Below are 22,786 nucleotides of genomic sequence, written 5' to 3'. Positions count from 1 at the left end.
CTACAGAATTCATTAGGGCAACTCATAACTGATAGGATGGAAAAAGTGGAGCTCTTAAATAATTTCTTTGCTTCTGTTTTCCTGGACACAGATACAAATGCACCTCCCAATAAGTCTTTAGTCTGCAGTGAAAGTAGTACCAATCCACCAACGGTTACCACTGACCTAGTGAAGAGGCACTTGGAAGGGTTGGATGTAGTTAAGTCAGCGGGCCCCGACGATCTTCACCCAAAGGTACTAAAGGAATTGGCCAATGACATAGCAGAACCACTGGCGCAGCTGTTTGAGCACTCGTGGCTCTTGGCACAAGTCCCAGAGGACTGGAAAAGGGCCAACATGGTCCCTATCTTCAAGAAGGGGAGGGAAGAGGACCCAGGTAATTATAGGACAGTTAGCCTCACCTCTATTCTCAGCAAGACCTTAGAAAAAATCATTAAGGATCACATTTGCAGGGGGCCAGCAGGTAGCACAATGGTGGGGGGCAACCACCATGGGTTTATAGCAGGCAGATCCTGCCTGACTAACCTCGTCTCTTTTTATGACCAGGTCACAAAGTGCTTGGATGCAGGGGAGGAAGTAGATATTATTTACCTAGATTTTAAAAAGGCTTTTGACACAGTGTCGCACCCAATTCTTACAAATAAACTGAGTGGCTGTGATGTGGATTTTTTCACAGTAAGGTGGGTGAGAAACTGGCTTATGGGATGCACCCAGAGTGGTGGTGGATGGGGCGGTTTCTCCCTGGAGGGATGTGGGCAGTGGTGTCCCCCAAAGCTTGGTCCTTGGGCCAGTACTGTTTAATTTCTTCATTAGCGATTTGGATGAAGGTGTTGAAAGCACCTTGTCCAAATTCACAGATGACACTAAACTATGGGACATAGTAAACACACTGGAGGGCAGGGAGCGAATTCAGGCAGATTTGGACAGACTGGGGAAGTGGGCAGATCAGAATAGGATGCAATTCAACAAGGATAAATGCAAGGCGCTGCACCCAGAGAGAAAGAATCTCCAACACACCTACAGACTGGGGGGGTATCATTCTGAGCACCTCAACAGTGGAAAGAGATCTTGGAGTCCTGATTGAGACAAAAATGAACATGAGTCGCCAGTGTGATGAAGTAATAAGCAAGGCTAACCGCACTCTTTCTTGCATCAGCAGGAGCATCACGAGCAGGTCTAGGGAAGTGATAATTCCCTTCTATGCAGCATTGGTGAGGCCACAGATGGAGTACTGTGTCCAGTTTTGGGCGCTGCACTTCAAGAGGGATGTGGATAACCTTGAGAGGGTTCAGAGAAGGGCTACTCGTATGGTTGAGGGCCTGCAGGTAAGACTCTATGAAGACAGACTGAGGGAGCTGAATCTCTTCAGCCTCCGCAAGGAAAGGCTGAGGGCCGATCTTGTGGCTGCCTACAAACTCATCGGGGGGGGGGAGCAGGGAATAGGGGACACTCTGTTTACCAGGGCACCCATCGGGGTTACCAGAAATAATAAACTGAAGGAGAATAGATTTAAATTGGACATAAGGAAGAAATTCTTTTATGATAAGGGTTGCCAAAGTATGGAGTGGGCTTCCAAGGGAGGTGGTGCTTTCTCCTACCCTGGAGGTGTTCAAGAGGAGATTAGACAGGTATCTGGCTGAGGTTACTTAACCCCAGTGCTCTCTCCTACCTGGAGCAGGGGGTCGGACCCGATGATCTACCGGGTCCTTTCTGACTCTAGAAATCTATGAATGTATCTATATCCACTTGTGCAGGTACAGTCACATAGATACTGAGTTAGCTAGGAAGAAGAGAGACTTCCAGAAGATCACTGAACATGGAGCTAGAACCAAATAAAGACTCAATAAGATACCTAAAATGCCCCATTTTAGGTTAGCTATTAGCTACGCAAGTCCAGAATTGTGATCCAAAAACCCCCGTTCAGCAGCCACATGTCCCTGGAGGCATTAAAATCATGATGCCCCCTCTATTTGTGGATGTGTACATTTCTGCTTCTGCTCATGCCCAGGACTATCCCAATCAGGGCAGTGCCTATCTTCCTCTTGAGCTCAATCAGATCCAAAATCTAGGCATCCCTATGTATAAATTTTCTAAGCTGTAGATTTGCTAAAACCAGGCTTAACACAGACTTACAGGATGGGGTCCTCACTATATGCAGTTATGGCCACTTTCTTTTTGAAACACGCCAAGAAGAAGTTTTAAGTGCAGATAATACAAACATTTGGCTGGGATGTCTTAGGCATGAATGATCCTGCTTTGGGCAGGAGTGGGAATACATGACCTCCTCGGGTATTGTAAACCTGTGATAGCTTTGGTGAATTAACAAATAATGATAAATTTCCTTATAGACAAAACAGGGTGGTTCCTTGTATTCCAGGTGTTGTGTGAAACCATACAACTCAGTTATTTGAGTGAAGTTATAAATATATGTACCAGATTCTAATAATGTGGCACCTGTGATAGCAGGAGACTCAACTCTATCACTCAGAAGGACCTTTCCAGTTCTTTGTTCTTAGTTTCAAGAGTCAACCAGGCTACTAAGTGGTTACAAACTCAATTAGAATTTGTTGGGAAGACAAAGCTTTGGAGACCCAGCTGCTTCTTTCTTCCTGAGCTTGTTGGACTTTGAAGCACAGCTGCTTTTTCCTAAGTATGTCAGGCTGCAGCAGATGGAATGTATTAGCCTGACCGAGGGTCATAAAATGTTGGTCTCTTTTTGTCTAGGGATGGAAAGGAGAATAAAAGCAAAATCTGCATAAAAGACAGTTGCTGAGGAGGGAGGAACTTAATGTTCATTTAAAGAACTGATATTTGTCTTGTCTCCTACCTCCTGATACTGGTTGCGTAATTAAGTGTCTCAGAGACTCAGAAGTACACCTAATAAAAATAACAACACATTTCTAGGTTGGTATTCTCTCTGTTACATTACTTGTCACTCAGAGCTTCAGTATCATCCAATTACAGCACCAACACTTCAGATGGTCACTAATGTACTATTCGTCAAAACTTAATACGGCTACTTAAAACTGTAACACAAACACTTGTAACAGGTGCCTGACAATTAATTTCCAACTTTGTATGGAACTAGAAGTATGACTTCCCTAACAGCACCCCGCTTGCCTAGTAATATTTTATCAGATTTCAACTAACTAGTTGTCCTTACAAGATATCTATCGGGTTTGAGGCTTCTAATTTAGAACAAAATCACTTAAAACCACAGTTTCATGTCTTGGATTTTAATCAAGGAAATTGATGAATAAGTTATCTACTAGAAAGAGGTCATAATAATTGCATCAACCCAAATATTACCTTGCGTATATAGATGAATTGTATTAAGATTATAGTGAACTTAGTACTAATGAAGATAAAGACTTAAGAGTATTTGGTCCAAGCCAGGAATAATGTTTCTAGTTGTGAAAACGACCTCTGATCGTTTGGACGCTGTACTGCAATCCTGATTATGAACTATCCCTATTATTACAGTTACAATATACGTAAAGTGAAGAGAACTACATCTGTGGCTTCAGAAGATACAGATAGTGATCATTATGAAAGGCCTGTTTGCTATGCTATTTTTTATGTTTATGACATACTTGTGATTCTTTATGTATTTTCCTCTACTACATATTTCTTAGCTTATGAATGAAACATACTATAAAGATAAGAGGATACGGAAAAATTGAAGAGGGGAGAACAGAAAGGTGAAAATAAAGAAAGTGGTAAAACAGAGAAATTCCTAAAAAAAGAAGCTATGAAGTTAGCCATAGTTTATTGTATGACATTAATAATCCTACACGTTACTATATATCTATGGCAAGGAGGGGAACTTAAAAGGGAGCAGACTGTGTTACCAAGTTGGAGAATCTTCTCTGATGAGATCAGAGGCCTGGAGAAGAGAGAGCTTAGAAGAACTCTAATTAATTTCCAAGTCAAGCATTTCTTTTATACAGTACTGGCAAAACCCATCTCATTTCCCCTGTATTACTTTTCTTTAAAAAGATTGAGTACTTCTATGGTTAAATCCCCATCATATCTTCAGAAAACATTGCCTGCAATACAGCATTAAGACTCGAAATAGCCACACGCAATGGAGGAAAACACACATGTAAAAGAACAGACTCTCTGTTGAGTTTCCAGAGTAGCTATGAATCCAAATTTTCAGATGATTAAAAATTCCTCAGTAGTGTCTTCTGAAGAATTAATGTATTAGTGTCTGACTTACAGTGTTGATGTAAAAAGCCAAGGGAATTCCATTACTGTAAAACTGGCCTGGGAGCAGCGTTAGGTCTGCTCTATGTGTAGGTATGCATGTGTGCATGTGCGTGTATGTCTATTGCTATAAGCATCTCCTGCAAATCTGTCAGAATTAATTTAACAGATAATGCTTCTAGAATAATGATGGTGAACAATCGAAGCCTGAAAATGTTGCAAAAACCCAAGTGAGTCCACTGTCTTGTTATAAGAAAAATACTTCAATGCATATAGTAATGTCTGAAAACAAACCATTAAAAAGTTGATTGGTTGTAAATGCTTGCAAGAGCAGAATTCATTAGTATATATGGCAAAAGGCAGTATAGTGTTTATCCTCCTCCTAATGAAAGTATGTTTTAGTTTAAACTTTCAGTGAAAATTGAAGGAAGGCAGCAACTTTTATGACCCATATTGTAGGAATGCATATATAAGTTACTGATTATCATTCTGGGAAATATATTGGTTCATATAAATAGTAGCTAGAAGAAATTAAATTCAAATCTCCATGAAAATGAGATTTTCCATTTAACTACAGGGAAAAAGAAACAGTGCCATCTACTGGGATTGGTGTTATCTGAGACAAGATTGCTGCTATTTTTTATCTATTAAAAAGTCCAGAATCCATTTATTCAGTAGTTTAATAATCTGAAGTTTGAGAAAATATTGTTTTTCCTTTCCATTCCAGTCACATACACTAACTTATATTGTAAAGCAATTCATAGCTCTGTCTGAGAAAAGCAGTTTTTACTTTCTATGTCCAACTGAAGAAAATTTGTCAGCTATGTCATGCTTCACTGGATATAAAATAAGCTTATCTTCCTTATTTGTTATGATATTAAATGTGTATTTTGCCATGCTTAATTATTAAAAAACTTTCAATGAAGCATCAGTCCCTAAAATAACTAACAAATATCGTTGAGAGACCAATTGCTATAAACTAGTCAGTCAGTCATTATTTTGATTAGATTTTACAGTAATTTGTTGAAAGAAATCATACCCTCAAACAAATACTTCACTGATTTCTCTATACGAGAGTTTTATATTAAAACATTCTTTTAAAGTCTTGCTTAAAACTGAATTGTTTCTTTTTTCATAAATACAAAAAGGGCTAGTTTACATTAAATTCAATATTCCAAATTTAGCTATTTAATTTATTTGCAATCAGCAATTTTACTGTCCCTAAAATTATTCACCAAGCAGACATTTGTTTTAAAAGAAAGCACACACCAAATAAGTAATAACTTAAAAGACCTCTTCAGAGCTTTTTAGGACAAAGTAGATATGTTCTGTTTCATCAGGGAAACAATTAAACTCACAATTCAGATCAAATGTATAATAGGATAACCAAAAGAATAAAAAGAAGATCCTCTTACACATTCAATAGTTTTGAAAATATGGCGCATCATATTCTTCCTAAACCAGATGATAAAATCCTAGGTGTCTGATATTTGAAGTGTTTTATTTTCAATTCCTGCACTGAGATTCTTCGTGGAAGTGAAATAATTTTTGTATGCATTGCAACCAAAAAAGAAAGCCTGCTACAGAATGACAGCATTTACAATATGGGATTCTCTGTTAAATGCATTTTCTACAGCTATTTCATTTCCTAAGCTAGAAACGATCTTACAGAAAAGCACAAGTGGGAGCAGGGTTGCTTTTGGTCCTACAGAGATAAACACTCGATGCATCTCATGTAGGTTAAAGTTGAAATAAAAGCATTTTGAGCATGATAATAGATAGGAAGCCACATTAATAAAATGAATTGAAAAGGCTGCAGCTTAGCTATCAAATGGACAACTGCATCCCATGAACCTACACAGAAAGCAGACCACATAGCATAGGAAAATTGATTTATGCAGCTTTACCTGTCCCTGGAACAGAATTTCAATTGCAGTCAAGGGCAGAGGCAGATTTGCTGCCTGACTGAGCCTAATGAAATGTGACTATCCTTCCAAAGTTAATTAAACCAAATGAAATCAACACATGCTTATCCAATAACCATGTCCTCAAGGCAAGTCATAACGAATTTATGATTGCCCCCTACATACTGTGTCAGCAAGAGGGCTGGTAGGTTCTCTAAGTTTCCTTTTCCTCCCACCAGACTGAGACATATACAAAAAGGCCATTACATGAGACATTACATAGAGATACCCTGTATGACTGACTTGCATATTCTACAGTCTTTTTCATGTTTTAAGTAGGTTCAGATCTACAACATCTTATAGAAACATCTCATTCTATTAGGCAGGCTAGTCAAAGAAAACATGAAAACCAGAGAGACAACTAGAAATTAATGTCACGTGGATAGGTCCTTGTCAACTATGGCAGTAAATTTTAGGTTTTTTCTTTCTGGTGAAAAAAAGATTTTTAAAACACATTCAACTTGAAAAGGTTTCAGTGGGCGCATCTACATGAGATGCTGACTGCAGAGTAGCCTGATATTACTGTGCAGTAGCATCATTTAGCAAAAACTGTGCCAAGATACTACTGCGCAATATTATTAGGCTACTGTGCAGTAACATCAATAAAAAGACATTCACTGGCACTAATGTGCAGTACCTCCAGTTACTGCACATTTATTTAGTACTTGCTTGTACAAGTACAAAATAAATGCACAGTAACCACTGCACAGTAACATCTCATGTAGACGTGCCCAGTGATATGGGAGTGCATTCAATATCAATGTCCCTTTAATTTGTATTTTGCAGTTGATATAGTCTCATGTTCTAATATAAGCTGTTATGAAGAAGAATCTCTGACCTGCAGCAAGAAGAGGCCCACGCTGTCTTTTTAAAAGAGAAAAAAAAAGAATTGTACCTGCTTAAGAAATCTGTCAGATGCTTGACTATGCTTGGCTAATACATTTGGCAATGCAGGATTTGCATATTCAAATTGAGGATTGTAGGTAAAATCTGACTTGAAGAATTTCATCTTCTCTTTCTCTACATTGGAAGGCTTGATGGCAGTTAGTATACAGAGTTTTCGGCCAGAAACTTCTCCCTCTTTTCCATGGCTTTTTGACAACTGGGGCTGCTTTGGCTTTGCTAGATTAGAGAAATAATACCTCTTAGCCTTGCTTTTGGTTCGAGGTGGCAGTCCTTTGCTGTTCCCTGTGACTGAAATACCATTTGTAAACTTTACACTGCTAGACATTGGGCTAGTGATAAAGACAGAGGGCTGTCTGCTCGTACAGTACCACCCGCTGCTCAGCAAAGGCAGCGGTACTTTGATCTTGCAGTGCTCGCTGCTTCGCAAGGTAGTGGAAAACTTGGTGGATTTTCTGTGTCTTTTATGATGTGCAGATGACTGCTTTTGGAAGTGGTGTTTCTTCTCCTCTTTACTCTGCAGAAGGACATTGTAGCTACTTGTTCCTGTTGTGAAAATGTCCTTAAGGACTCCAGGTGACAGGTGCTGAAGACTGTTTTCATTCTTAATGACCAGCTTGTGTTCCTCTGGATTTAAGACTGTCTTTTTAGAGAGCTCTTGTTTAGGCCAGTGAAGTTTTTCTGTATATAAAAAAAGACAAAAACAAAAAAATCTAGAATACATCTGACTGCCATACAGAGAGAAATATATGTTTTAGGGCCAAAACAAAATACCAAATATGAAACCAAAAACTTGAACCAAAAACTTGAGCTGGTAGGGTCGGAAGGGACCTGAGCAGATCATCAAGTCTGACCCCTTGCCATGGGCAGGAAAGAATGCTGGGGTCAAACGACCCTGGCTAGGTGATTATCTAGCCTCCTTTTAAAGACCCCCAGGGTAAGAGTGAGCACCACTTCTCTTGGAAGTTGGTTCCAGATCCTAGCCACCCTGACTGAGAAGTAGCGCCTCCTGATATCTAGCCTGAATCTACTCTCTGTCTACTTATGGCCGTTATTCCTTGTTACTCCCAGTAGTGCTTGGGGGAACAGGGACTCTCCCATAGCCTGCTGGTCCCCCTTGGCCAGTTTGTAGACGGTCACCAGATCCCCTCTCAGCCTTCTCCTGTGGAGGATGACCAGGTTCAGGTCCCGTAGCCTCTCCTCGTAGGGCCTGCCCTGCTGCCCCCGATCACGTGAGTGATCCTCCTCTGGACACTCTCGATGTTGTCCACATCCCTCCTGAAGTGCGGCGCCCAGAACTGGATGCAGTACTCCAACTGTGGCCTGACCAATGTCATGTAGAGGGGGAGGATCACCTCCTTGGACCTGCTCGTGATGCCCAAACTCAATGCTAGTTGTGCTAGTCTGTGCTAGTCTGGATGCCCAAACTCAGTGCATATCTCAACAATTAACTTGTTGAAAATCAAATCCTGGTGCATGTGTTTTTAAGTTTCCATAGACACATTATGCTTTTCTACAAGTTTTAAGCAAATTGTGACTCATCTTTAAAGATGTTTTAGAAAAGTAATTGATTTAAAAAAAAATAAAGCTAGAATGAACTTTAAAATGTAGCCCATGAGTAAAGTTCAGCACAAATGTGCACCCCACAGAATTATAAGGCAGAACCACAGATTTCCTCTGCTTTCTGGAGTGGGGTAGGACAACCCCACTGCCAGAGCTGTGATATACTAAACAGCTCTAAGGTAAGCAAGCAAGAGAGTGCTTACTACTCCCTTCTTCACAGCACACTGTTTTGGAGCTAGTAGCCCTCCATGGCAAATCTGACTATCAAAGCAATCTCTCAGAGAGGGTGACATACCAGGAACCTGAGTTCCTGGGTGCAGTTTTTAACTTCGCAAGACTAGTAGGTTAAATTTCAGGACTTTTGTGCATTTCCCTAAACTCCTATTTTTTTGCTTTAAGGCAGTTCCATCAATTATAACTTAAAAATCCTATGTTGAGTAAGGGTATTACAAAGTGAGCAGTTAGTACCAAACTGTTCTGAGAAACTTAGAAGGCAAAGCTGTACTATAGTGACACACACTCAGGTTTAAAAAAAAATTTGCTTCAAAATGCAAACGCTGCAAGTTAGTTACGGTCAATTTGTAAGTAAAATTTCCTGAGCATAGACAGACCTTTGTCCTCCTGCTGGCTCTGGGGCAAAGCAACTCCAATGGAGCTCTGCTGGACTGCACTCTGCGGTAGCTTTCTCTCCCTCAGAAAAGGAGATCTACAGCATAAAGTGGCTGTTTACAGCAGATAATACAGCCCCAATCTCTACTGGACACCTGTGCCTAATTTTCACGGAGGAATGATCTACATTCCAGTGGCCTTACAAGCAGATCTAAGCACAGTAGGTAGGCTTCTGTAGGGCCTCTGAGAAAAAATGGTAAACGATGCCAGAAACTTAGGCTGCATAAAAATTCAAATGATCTGGAAGTCATAGAGCCATAGAGAAGTAGGGCTGGAAGGGACCTCCAGAGGTCATCAAGTTCAACCCCCTGCCTGAGTCAGGATCATCCTTATCCAAACCATCTCATACAACTATGAATTCTACAGAAGACTACCCTTTATCCCTAACACAACATAGACCTTACACCTTAACTTGTCACAGGGGAAGCATGGGAACCATGGCAACCAATGTCCTGCTTCTATAAAATGTTGCCAATATGCTCAAGAGGTCCCTGACAGAGGGCCATGCCCCTGCTACAGAGGAAGGCAAAACCCCGCACAATCCATACCAGTTTGACCATGGGGTAAAACTTCCTTCCTTACCCCAAATATGGTGATCAGTCCGACCCTGAGTGGAAGGGCAAGACCTTCTAGCTAGGAACCTCTGGCTTTGCTCCTAGTAGAAGAATCAGTACATCCCAGGTGAAGTCCAAAGTCTTAGCTGTAGCCAACACCCAGTGCCTCTGGGGAGGCTTAAAAACACCCTACCACATATAATCCAGGTTTGTTCTCCTGATGGAAAATCAAGGTGTGATGTGAATGTAATGTGTGTAACAGCAGGAAGAAGTAGGGAGAAGTCTGCAGAGCTGTGTTGACTGTTAATTTGGACTGCAACTCCCAGAAACCCCCATGGGCTGGGAGGCAAGGAAAAAAGGAAGAGGAGGCTTGAGGCTGGAGTGAGGGGAAGACAGAGCAGTGTGCACATGAAACCTGGTCAGCCCTACATAAAGTGCACAATGGAGCTGAAGACCTCACTGGTTTGGTCAGCCAGGACTGTGGACTGAAGAAACTAGACTCAGACTCGGCGGCAGCTGTTGGCTGCTGTTTTGAGCACAATAGGGCTGTGGTTTTCAACCTTTTTTCACTTGTGGCTCCCTAAAAAATGTTAAATGGAGGTATGGACCCCTTTGAAAATTTCAAATGGAGGTGCAGGCCCCTTTGAATTATAAGTATCAGTATTCACATACTTTTTATTGATCATAGTCATCTTTCGCAGATCCCTTAGGTCCGCAGGCCACAAGTTAAAAATCACTGCCCTAGGGACTAAAGGCTTGTTTGATGACACCTCTGGAGGTGCTGGGCAGAGCGGGGCGGGGGAAATTTAAGATGCTGAGTATATGTTACCACAGTGTTGATGTTTTTTTACCTTTTACCTGTCCCCTTCCTTTGGCCTGTTGGCTTGTGACCCTCCCCTTGCTTCTTGTGTCAGTTTCTGGGGCTGCAGGGTTGGCACGCAGGGCCTGTCTGAACAGGCATTTGGATTCTGAACCCCTGACGAGCAGAGAGTCTTCAGTGCTGATGCTGTGCATCTAGAGATCCCCTGTGCACGCATGTCAGAGTGCTCTGTAGTCTCCCCAGTGTACGGGACGGCCCTGATTGGCTGACCCAGAATGATCACAGTCAGTCTGTCTCTCCCTGCAGCACAATGTGAGATCTGTTAAGGGGGTGTGCTCTGCTCCCTGCTTGGCTGGAACAGCAGTCGAGGAAGCAACGCGCATTGTCTCCATGGTGGGAAGGTGGAAGGAAAGCAAAATGGGATGCTGGACAATTGTGCTGCATCTTCTCTCAGAAAAGAACATATACAGACATTCTCTCTTCCAGAAGAAATTCTTCTGGGGGCAATTTAACCCTAGCTGTTTGCAGGTTAATTTTGCTCTGGGAGAAAAATGCTGAATCTGTACACTTGTCACTTCCCCTGGGAAAGCAGTGACTTTCCCAGGAGAAAATGGATGTTTATATGGCCTTACTTTCATGCCTACAAGTAAAGGACCTACGTAGCCATTGATATGGCCCAAAGTATAGACAGAACAAAATTTACATAAGGACCTCTGGATTCTGGATGTACAGTTAGGTACATCTGAACTATAATCACTTTTGCATATAGTAATTATACTCTGAATAGAGCATTAGCAATGGGATCAATAAGTCTCTCAGCAGAAAGATAAATCAATAATTTAATTTCAGATTTATTTTCATAGTAAAATTGATTTTGTTTCCAGAACAAATGTCACAAAAACATTGTGGATGCTTCCCTGCTTTATGAACTCTTTCATATTTCACACTGTATGATTTTATGTTCTTCAGTTCTCTTGGAGCTGCCATCATTAAACAGAACAATGTACTACCTTCTGGTGTATAGTAGGCAGAATGGTTAAATATTTGTAGAAATGGGCAAAAAATACATGCATATTCTTGGAGCTTCCTTTCCTCACTGAAATGAGTATTTAAATAAGCAGGTAATATGTAATATTAGTTTTGCTTTGTGGTCAATTTAAGACACTTCCTTTATGCTTGCCTCAGAAAAGAACTCCAGGGCATTACCATTCATGTTTGAGAAGATCACTTTCACCAGTACAAGACAACCTGCTTGTCTAGCTTAGCCTGCTTTGGCATATACTATAGCGGTAAGAATTTCAATTCCCAGCCCAAAGGAACAGTATCAAGTATCAGTCCCACAGATCATGATGCAGCCAAGTTATTTTACAGAAGGTCAAAATTCACAAGTAAACTAGTATATGCACATTTACTATACAATGAAAGGTATTCTTGGCAATGACAGGAAAGGATGATCATGCTCACATTTCTGGGAAAGCAGATGAAAGGACAGGCTGGGGGCTGACTGGCTGGGGGCTGACTGGCTGGGAAACAGCTCTGCAGAAAAGGACCTGGAGGGTTACAGTAGACAAGAAACTGAATATGAGCCAACAGCATGAATGACTGGTGCCTCCAATGAATGGGGGGGCACCATGGTGGTGAGTGGCAAGCAGGGACTGTCCACAGCTGCTGGCAGCAGTGTTGGTATGGGGCGGGGAAAGGTAAGCAGCGAGTGGGGACTGCGCCACCCCCCCACCCGTGCTTCTCCTATGCGTCACCTATGGCCAACAGTGTCCCCTTGTTGCCAAGAAGGCTAACGGCATCCTGGGCTGCATTGGCAGGAATGTTGCCAGCATGTCAAGGGAAGTGATTATTCCCCTCTATTCAGCACTGGTGAGGCTACATCTAGAGTAGTGTGTCCAGTTTTGGGCCTCCCTCTACAGAAAGGATGTGGACAAATTGGAGAGGGTCCAGCAGAGGGAAATGAAAAATGATGAGGGGGCTGGGGGACATGACTTAGGCAGAGAGGCTGAGGGAACTGGGCTTATTTAGTCTAGAGAAGAGAAGACTGAGGCAGGGATTTAATAGCAGCCTTCAACTACCTGGAGTTTGAAAGAGGATGGAGCTAGACTGTTCTCAGTGGTGGCAGATGACAGAACAAGGAGCAATGATCTCAAGTTGCAGCTGGGGAAGTTTAGGTTGGATATTAGGAAGAATGTTATCGTTAGGAGGGTCGTAAAACACTGGAACAGGTTACACAGGGAAGTTGTGAGATTTCCATCCTTGGAGGTTTTTAAAACCCAGCTAGACAAAGCTTTGACTGGGATGATCTAGCTGGGGCCAGTCCTGCTTTGAGCAGGGGGTTGGACTAGATGACTTCTTGAGTTCCCTTCCAACCTAATTTTCTATGATTCTTTGACAAAGGTAGTTAAAGTGAGCCTCTGGCATGTACTACTCTGGGAGTGTGAGGTTCTTCATCTTTAAGAAAAGTAAGCACATTTTAGTGACATGATTTCAAAGTGACCTCAACCTGGTCTCTAAAGGTAGATCTGTGTTCTGGAGCCAAAAGTAACACAAATTTTCATATACAAGTATCAAGCATTGCAAATGAGTTGTTTCCATTATAAATCTACCCATTTTCTTTTACCACAATGTAAGAAATTCCTTGGAGCTCAAGTGGTACAATGTTAGTATAACCAAGAAATGGTAGAATGGGTAGTAAAACGGAGGGAAATGGTCTTAAAATGGCCATAAATAAAATTCTGAAATTCTTGCATCAGTCTAATATCATATGCCATACCAGCATGACTGTCCATAGCAACCCTCCAGTGCCTGCTGTGTCAGTTTGGGTATTGCAAACTAGGCTGTAGTAGTTTCCCAGGTTCACACAAATCAAATCCATTGCCATCTGTGGCTATATTTAAATCTGTATTAGAAAGATTATATCAGATAATATTTTCCATAGTTCACACATAGGTCAAGGATCAGGTAATGATTATGCTGGATTATCTCTCTTGTACTATAACCTCCAACAAGCATTTTTTCCAAAATAAAGCTGAAGAGGCCAACAGATTGAGACAGTGGAAAAAATCAGTGGAGCTGTCAGAAAAAAAAAAACTGTCAGGAAAAAGAAAATCCCAAGCCCAAAAAACTGCACATACCACTCCCCACACAGTGTTGGTATAAAAATCTAATCAGCTCCATTTATTACGTGATTGACAATATTTAAAAGACTATGAATACTTTTTACTTGGTGTAGGCCAAGTGGCCAGGCATATTTTAACCTGCCAGGTATATTTTAACCTGCCTTTTATCTGTGCCCTGTCATCCCCGATCTGTGGCCTGGTATATCCTTGCTGCCATGTCACAGTTGAAAAGTAGATGCATGACCAATTTGTCAGTTCACTGAAAAATATATAAACAGGCTTAAAAATGATGCTGTTCATCCTGTAAAGTATTGATTCGCTCCTTTCCTGCTTTCTCTCATAAAATTTAGAATAACCATCCATAATAATAGCACCCATTTTACCCATACTATGAAAAGATGGTACCAAATGTACCTGAAGTTATTTAGATTGAGGTATAGTCTTATATTTTATAATATCATTAAGTTTGAGATTTCATTATGTTTGAAGTCCTGTATCATTGTGGTGCTTATGTTTGAGGTGCTGTATCAGTGAGATGCCAGATCATTAAGTGTGAGGAGCTAGGCTTTCCCTTGAAAAAGTACTTGTGGAAGAAGTATTATATCCGTCCCATACTGGGCATGTTTACATGTGCATTAATGTGCTGTAGTTACTGTGCATTAAGTTTAGTACTTGTAATAATAGGTACTAACTAAATGTGTAGTAACCAGCACTACTGCGCAGTAGCACTGGTACATGCCTTTTAAGTGATACTAATGCACAGTACACTAATTCTACTGTGCATTAGCTCAATAGCACAGCTTTTGCTGTGATGTGCTAATGCACAGTAGAATGAATTTACTGTATATGTAGCATTTCGTGTAGCCATGCCCACTGTTATATACAAGTCTTAATAGCTCTAAAAGCCTCCAGGGCATAATGTTCTTAAGTGCTGACGTTTGTTTGGTAGATGTGTACCCACACATATGTTCGGAAGGCCTAAGTCTCCGTTCTGTGACACCAAAAGTTATCAGGAGCAACTCAAAGAAGTGAGAAAAAACTCAGGTAGCACAATTTAATCTCTGTTCAGTGGCACTATATCTCGGGAGGTCAATACCAGAAGTAATATATCATTTGTGCATAAAATGTCCTTTACACTTCAGCAAATGTTAGAAAGGTATTATTGAAAGTTGTTAACTACTGACACTAAGTAAACAGTAGTATAATAAAATTCACAGTGTCAAAACAGGTTCTGTTTTGCAAATCTTTTAGGCTAAATTAGGTGGTGGTTAAAATGTTTACTCTGCTTTTCATATAATCATAACTGTTAGCTGTACAAATATAAATGTACAAGGCATTCATAAAATATGACCCCAACCCACATGTGGCCAATTCCAGTAAACAACAACAGGAATTCCACTGTAAGTGGAAGTCTTAAAGGAAAATTGTCAACTTGGTATATAGTGTAATTTTTAAAAGATGTTAAAAACATTTGCAGGTCCACCACCTGACCCAAGGTGCCCTGTTAGCTGTTGCAGTTTTAAAAATACTTTTCTTGCCCATTGCTACTTGAAAGAGCCACAAAAACAAACAACAGGGGGAAAAATGATAATCAGGGAAGTGGTAGAAGTGACTCAGACCATCACCATTAAATGCCCCAAGTGAACAAAACAAACAAATGGTATTTTCTTCAATTTTATTTTCCTCAAATTTTGTCATTATAGTTAGCCCAGGTGTTCCAAGTAACAAGATCAGTCAAATCAATTCAAACAATGACCTTTTCACTCAGAAGGGCTGAGAGTCTCCTCCCTTATTTAATTCTGAGAGTTAAGTGTCCATTTTTACAGTTAGACTAGCTGTTTCTCTTCCTTTCCAAGACGTGTCTGTTCTCTTTTTTCTTAAATTCCCTCAAGAAGCCCATCCGCCAGCAGCAGTAGAAAGGAAAGGGCACTGGAGTTCTTACTGCAATATCATCTAACGTATTCCTCTCTAAGTTCACACATTGTGGATTTTATGGGATGATTTGGTCTTTGTCAGGATACTAAAATCTTATTTACATTTATTTAGTTCTGACAGAAGCCAGCCCTACAAAGTCACCAGACTAGGTATACATCCATGAACTTCTGGTGGCCCTACTGCTGCAGCTGTGTCAGCAGAGCACAAAGTACATCCCGGGAAAGCACCACAGCTGAAGGTACCACCAAAACTGGCAGAAGGCACAGGAGTATCTACACATGCCTTCTGTGAATAGCAACAGAAAACTTATTTCACTTGGGAGAAGTGTTTCAATTCTGCTGGCAGATGAGGGGCAGGGGGCTTCTGGCACCACAGAGAAATTTTAAGGAGATCCAAGTTTCGCTGGCAGAACACTGAAGTGTAGAGTAGGCCTTAAAGAGAAGCATCCCTGGACAAATGGCGCTGGCCACAAGAGCAAACTTGGTATTTTAAATACAAATTAACAGCCAACTGATTCAGAATGGCAGTGTTTTTACATTTCTAACTGCTAAAACCCTAACCCTGGATATTTGCCTACTCCCATACATGAAGCTATTATTGAGATCAGTAGGGGTGCACCAGCAAGGGACCTGGGAGCCATAACTGACCGGCTCGTCCAGGGGGCACAGGGCAGTAGGGAAGGAGGTGGCTCCCCACCACTGTGCGCACCCCCAGGGTGCAGGCTCAGCGCTAGGGGCTGCTCTGGCCTCTTCCTGGCGGGAGGCTGGGCCAGGGCTGTGCTCAGGGCAGGCAGTGGCAGTGCTGGGGGGAAGGGGGGGGCTACAAGGGGCTACGGAAAATTTTGGGGTGGCTGTAGCCCATCCCGTATCCTCCCCTCCCAGTGCCACTGCCGCCCACCCCAAGTGCAGCTCTGGCCCAGACCCCCCACCGGGAAGAGGCTGGTCCCCTGGCCCTGAGCCCACAGTGGGGATCCCGCCCTCACCCCACGCACAAATCTAGGTGACACATGCCTCCCATGCCTCCCCTGGGGGCATGCGCAGCAGCAGGGAGTTGTTTCCCCTCCCCTCTCCTCTTCCCGGATGAGCTGCCTGCAGCTCTGCACCGTGCCCTACCTTTGCTGGGCAGTGCCTGCCCCTGCCCCACTCCCATGGTGGGCCGCCCTCCCCCCCACCACAGTTACCAGCCAGATGCTGGTCTCCAAGTTGCTGGGCTGCATTTCTGGCAGTGTGCATGCTGTGGCTGCGCGCATGCATGCAGCATTTACCAGTGACATTATCGGCTACCCTGGCCAAAAAACTCCGGCTGCTGATAACGTCAATTTTCCTTTTATTGCTGCCGATTTGATATGGACTGATATATCAGTGCACCTCTAGAGAACAGTGTGAGTTTGTGTTTTGGGGAGGGGAAGAGGAGGTATATGTAAGGATGCTTAAGAGTTACTGGATTTCAATACATTTCCACTTTCTCACTCAAGAGAGACATGTGAACCATTTCCCAATAGCAGTAGAGCCATGATCTAAACTCTAGAAACATTGACAGTTCAAAAGAAGTAAATTTTCCATTATACAGACTACACCAAAGCCTATCAAGAAATCAATTTCTTTAGCTTCAATAACATTTGTCAGCTGAGACTCTTAAAACCAGCTAAAAGTTTCTTAATGGGGGCACTCTGAAATACTTGAAAATGCTCTTAAGAACAGAACCCACAGAGTCAAGTTCCAGCCAGCATTCAAGGGGCCGCTAATTTTATGCAAGTTTACTCATTTATTTATGTACACATGGTAATTGGGTGCTTAATTACTGAATATGCACATCCAAATGCCTGTTTGCATTAAAAAACCGTAGTGGAAATTTACCCCACTGCAGAGACCAGCACTAGGCAGAACATTTCCAAAAGTGTTCAGCTCTTAATTTAGGCACTTCAGAGAAATGACCAAATTTTCAAATATGTTCGCTTCTCAATGTTTTTCTCATTGCTCTCAAAAGGAACTGGCTGTGCGCTCACTTTGCATTTCTGCATTTAAAAATTGACTCTAGATAACATTATGAATGTTGAATGCTTAGGAAAAACTCTCCCTATGTCCCTTCACCATTTAAATTCCATTTAATGATTCAAAATTGGATTCAAGGGGATTGGATTTAAGTGGTACATGAACAAGATGCTCTGCAAAGGAATGGATTACACATTATGTCACATCTGTGTGACACTCAGAATCTAAGGCTACATATACATGTTCAAAAGATCTGGGATAATTCTCCCGGGTTTGTTTTCTTGGAAACTTACCTAGACACACCTGAACAGATGTTTGAGTGCCAAGCTGCTGAGCAGCCAGGGGGTCCATTTGCACACATCTCTGCGGCTCTGCAGCCTCCCAATCTGCCTAGCAACAGATACAGTAGCGCACAAGGCACCCCTGATTGGCTGAACCAGGCTGCCTTGCAGGCTGTGTCTCCCTTTAGTTAAATGTGAGGACTGTAAAAGGGCTCCCTGCTCATCTGGGGAAGTAGAGTCCAAACCAAGTGACACAATGTCTCCCTGGACCTATGGGGGGCAGCTGGGAGCAAAGCATGCTGGGATGCCAGAGGACTGTGTTGCAACTTCTTTCAGAAGGTACATATACAGAAGTTTGGTCTTCTGGGAGAAACTCACCTGGAAGCCATTTAACCATCATTGTTCCCAAGTTATTTTTCTCCTAGAGTGGTCATTTTTGCTCTGGGAGAAAAATCCTGTCTGTACACTTGTGGCTTCTATTGGAAAAGCAGCAATTTTCTCAACAGAAACCAAATATCTGTACATGATCTCAGGCAGTAGGCTCCAGTAAAAGACAAGACGAATCTTGGCTTTCATTTTCGCATGAAGTAAGTCTATAGCCCTTTCTGATGCAGAGGAAGCACTCACAATGTGTCAGTCAGTTATTTAAGTCGATTTTCTTTAAGTTAAAATATTCACCAAAGTTCCTTAATAAACAAACACATAGTAATACTTTCCAATGGATTTCTGTTAATATAAGGATATGCCCTTGAATCGGATAAAATGATGCATGAAAATTGCGGGGGGGAGGGGGAGGAAGGGAGAGGGCTGTTTGTGTTATCCGATCTTTAACTGCAGGAATTTGTTTGGTTTTGCAAAAAATAAAATCAAATGAAAAAGGTATTTGCTGAGACATTTCACATGTTGTTATTATTTTAAATCCACTATCAGCCTACCAGCATTATACTGTTTAAAAACATGACTGCTTCTGAGAAACTCCATACTACTAACAGCACCCAGAAGAGGTAGCAATGGTTGGTAATAATTACTCTGTATTAATCACCAAACTCTATTAATGCTTAAATTGAGATTCCAAGGACTCCCCTACGCTGCGGCCCCTGGCATATAGATGCCGAGGCAAGCCAAACTATAAATCACAGTGAAGCTCACGACTGTATAGTGCTTTAACCTTAATGTCCAGGGAACTGAGTTAGAACTATTCTAGGAATTATAATTTTGAATTTCTGGATTTCATTTCTTTCAGTTTATGTAACAGAAAAAAAAATTACAACAACAAAAAGAGCATCTGTCCCAGACCGTGCAGTATAATGGTCTGGGCTGTAATTTTTTTTATTATATTAGAATGGTTGTGTTAGAATATCATCTTTAATAAGTTACCCAAACATAGCTGTCCATTTTACAGAATGACCAAAGAATTGCAGGTGATCAATTTATTAAAAAGCAAAAACAAGTAGCAAAAGTCTTAAAACTGGAAGTGAGTGATAGGGAAGACACAATAATTGCTTTAGCATTAAGTTAGATATGGGGTGGGCCGGATGGGCAGTGCCTGGTCCCTCCGAAGGCCAGGTTTGACCTCTAGCCCTGATCCATTGCCTAGGGCAAGTGCGATGGCCATGTGGATGGGGATGGGGAGCAGCCTGGCCTCAATTCAGCTGTGCAGAGGGAAGGGGGCATGGCCCAGCCCCAACCCAGACAGATGGGGAGAAGAATCTGACCCAGCCCAATCTGGCAGTGGGGAGAAAGGGTGTGAGAATTTGACAGCAGTGGAGGGTGGCAATATTAATGGACACCATTCCCCCACCACCAAGTTTCCTGACCCACAGTGAGTCCCGTGGACCAGATGCCGTGGCTCTGCAGGTCCATCTGGCACATGGGCTGGAGGTTAAGCACCCCTGAGTTAGATCATCTCCCTCTGAGCCATTCCATGGTTATGCTTAGGCATATACCTAAATTGCAGGGGGGCTTACCAATTTTTGCTGGTTGATTGCAGTGTAAAGTTCTAATTGTGTGGTCATTTTGTGGCAGCCCTGCCCCTTGGCACTGACTAGCAGAGAGGCCCTGATGGGATGGGGGAGCGGCTGCCACCTTGTCTGCCACCCTTCATGCTGCCCCACCAGCTGGTACCTTCCTCTCCTGGCAGCAAGGACCACTGGCTTCCAATAGGGAGCCAGCATTTAATTTTTATTAAATTTTTTTTTTGTGTTGATTTTACAAGTTTTGTGGACAATCCCAGATTTCATGGTTTCTGTGAAATCCATGAAACCACACATTAAACAGATCCTTAGTTATGCTTCTTGGTTCACATAAAGTAGTTCTGCATTTTTCATCAGTATTTAGTATATTGTCTATGCTAGTGTTTCTCAAACTTTTTAGACTCCAGGCACCCGTCAGAAAATGCTAGCTCTTAATTTTCACTTTTTTTTTGACTACAGAAAAATAGTAGAACAATTCTTCTCTTTCAGAGAACTCTTAAAGACCACAACCGGTCAGCATGTTTTTGACCATATGGATTCCTCTTTGAAATTTCTGGGTTTATCTTGTTAGTCATGTTTGCACACCTAACAATGCTGTCATCGTATGCGGCACCCTTGTAAGGATCTCAAGCATTGGTGACGGGACAGGGGAGTCTGTGGGAGCGTGTGTTCCCCCATATTCTGTGCTAAAAGCATGGCACGGGGAATGGGCCTACAGCCTGACCAAAGCCAGGACCCGGCAGCAGTGGAGGTGGGTGGTGACAGCATTGACACAGCATCCACACCAAAGGTCCTCTACAGCAACAGGGTTAAATCATTCTTTGCCATTCAACAGCTGGCAGAAGATGAGTGTAGCCACTTTTTGGCCTCCTGGCTGCTGCAGTCCTATCAGCAGTTTGTGCTTTCCCAGGCTATACTTCACAACTGCTGAGTGCAACGTAGCCATAACAGAACTACCACTGGGGCTAAGTACAGGCAGTCAAAAAGCCTGAGGCTGAATTGATTCAGTGTTTGCGGGTTCCTCTAAACTTCATAGATTGAACTGATAAGCAAGTGAACTGATGTTCACTTTTCAAACAGGAAAGGCAGCCAGACCCCTGCAGCGGCCCATATTAGTAGCTGGCGGGTGGTAGAGCAGGCCTCCCAGCCTGCTGGCCACTGCAGAAAGCTGAGACTTGGTTGATTCCCCCAGCCACACCCCCACCTCAGCCTTTGGGTTGGCTGAGGAAGGGATGGGAGGAAAAAACCCACCCCTCCAGCCTGGCATTGGACCCTAATACAGGAGCAGCCAGGAGCAAGGTTGGGGGGAAGCCCAAACTGGGGGCTTTGCGCTACCTGTCCAGAGCCAGGGCCAGGGCTGGAGTCCCCAAGCCATGTCCCCCTCCTCAGTCTCCAGGCTGGCTAAGGTGGTAGGGGCATGGGAAGCCCATATTGGGGCTTGGTTACGCCTGCCCCCCCCTGGAGAGGGGCTGAAGTCCCCCACCCACATCCCCCTCTTTAGTCTCTGGCCAGCATCTCCAAAGCGTGGCTGGAGACTGAGAAGGGGGCATGGCTAGGGGACTTCAGCCCTGCCCCAGACTCCTGGCTCTGGGGCCCTGGTGCAGGCTCCCACCCCACCTCCCTGCTGGGCCAGGGACTGGAGAGGGGGCATGGCTAGGGGACTCCAGCCCTGCTTCTCACTCCCAGCTCTGTGGGCCAGAGCCAAGCCCTGGTTCAGGCTTCCCCTGCCCCCTGCCCCCTCAGCTGGCCCGGAGACTGGGGGGGGGGGCATGGCTGGTGGACTCCAGCTCTGCTCCTGGCACCCTAACTCTCCCCCCTGCCCCTCTACGCCAGGCTGCACTCAGCTATGGGTTGGGTGCTGAGCCGCAGGGATGGGTTGTTCCTCTCCACCCTCTTCTCAGCCAGCCAGAGGTGTGCTAGTGCTCTGACTAGGGAGCAGAGGGGCAGGGCAAACCCTGCTCAGCCAGAGAAGACAGCGCAGCAAATCATCCTGGGATGCTGTGGGATTGTTAGTTAACTTGAACCAGGAAGGGATCTTGGACAGAAGTTTGACCTAAATCAGTTAAGTCTGATATTACATCCAACCAGGTTTATCTTAAACCAGTTTCAGCCATTTTGAAAGCAGTTTAAGTGCACTGAATGTCTGTTTTGTTACAGGTTTAAACCTGTTTCTGATCACTGAAATGTTTTTATGTGTAACTTCTGTCCCTAGCCCAGGACACGGACTTTTTCTTCACAACATGCCTGTGAGATTACATGGTATCATCTCCATTTTACACTTGAGGAACCTTTGGCACTGAGTGATTAAAGCCAGAAGTGTTCAATAGTTTTAGGTGTCCAACCCGAAACACTTAGGACTTGTATTACAACTTTTTAAAGGTTCCAATAAACTCCCATGCATCAGCTGGATATTTGCAAACAGATTTTTTTTTTTTGGAGGCTGATAACCAGGAATCCTGGTTTTCTCCGATTTAAAAAAATCCCCAATTTTCAGTTTATGAGATGTAACCCAAAATCCATGATTTTCCATGATCAAAATAAAACACCACTAAAATAAAATATAAATTAGTGGTGTTTCATTTTAATCACAGAAAAATGTGGATTTTGGGTTACTTTTTTAACCTGAAAATTGGTGATTTTTCTTTAATCAGAGAAAACCAGGATCCCTGTTGATAACCCAGCTAAATCTGAACACATTTTTCAGCAGGGCACAAAAGGCACATTTCTAAATTCAAGGTGATTCCTTCTGCCAAACCAGAATAGAAGCAATAACTTTTTAACAAATCCCTGTATCCTTTT

General features: G+C 42.8%; 1 protein-coding gene across 2 annotated transcripts in view; it reads right to left on the bottom strand.

The window, feature by feature from the left end:
• The window catches only part of MATCAP2 (microtubule associated tyrosine carboxypeptidase 2), a 54,488-nt gene that overhangs the window by 27,214 nt on the left and 4,488 nt on the right, over window positions 1-22,786 (bottom strand). For both annotated transcript variants that reach the window (XM_019483412.2, XM_019483411.2), the window contains exon 3: window positions 7,069-7,757. In XM_019483412.2, coding sequence (XP_019338957.1) covers window positions 7,069-7,757 — 689 coding nt within the window. The remainder of the gene's footprint in view (window positions 1-7,068; window positions 7,758-22,786) is intronic.

This window comes from Alligator mississippiensis, chromosome 5 (assembly GCF_030867095.1).
Source record: "Alligator mississippiensis isolate rAllMis1 chromosome 5, rAllMis1, whole genome shotgun sequence".
NCBI classification, from domain to species: Eukaryota; Metazoa; Chordata; order Crocodylia; family Alligatoridae; genus Alligator; species Alligator mississippiensis.
The sequence above is the reverse complement of the archived record's forward strand: the minus strand, read 5'-3'. Positions and strand labels throughout refer to the sequence as shown.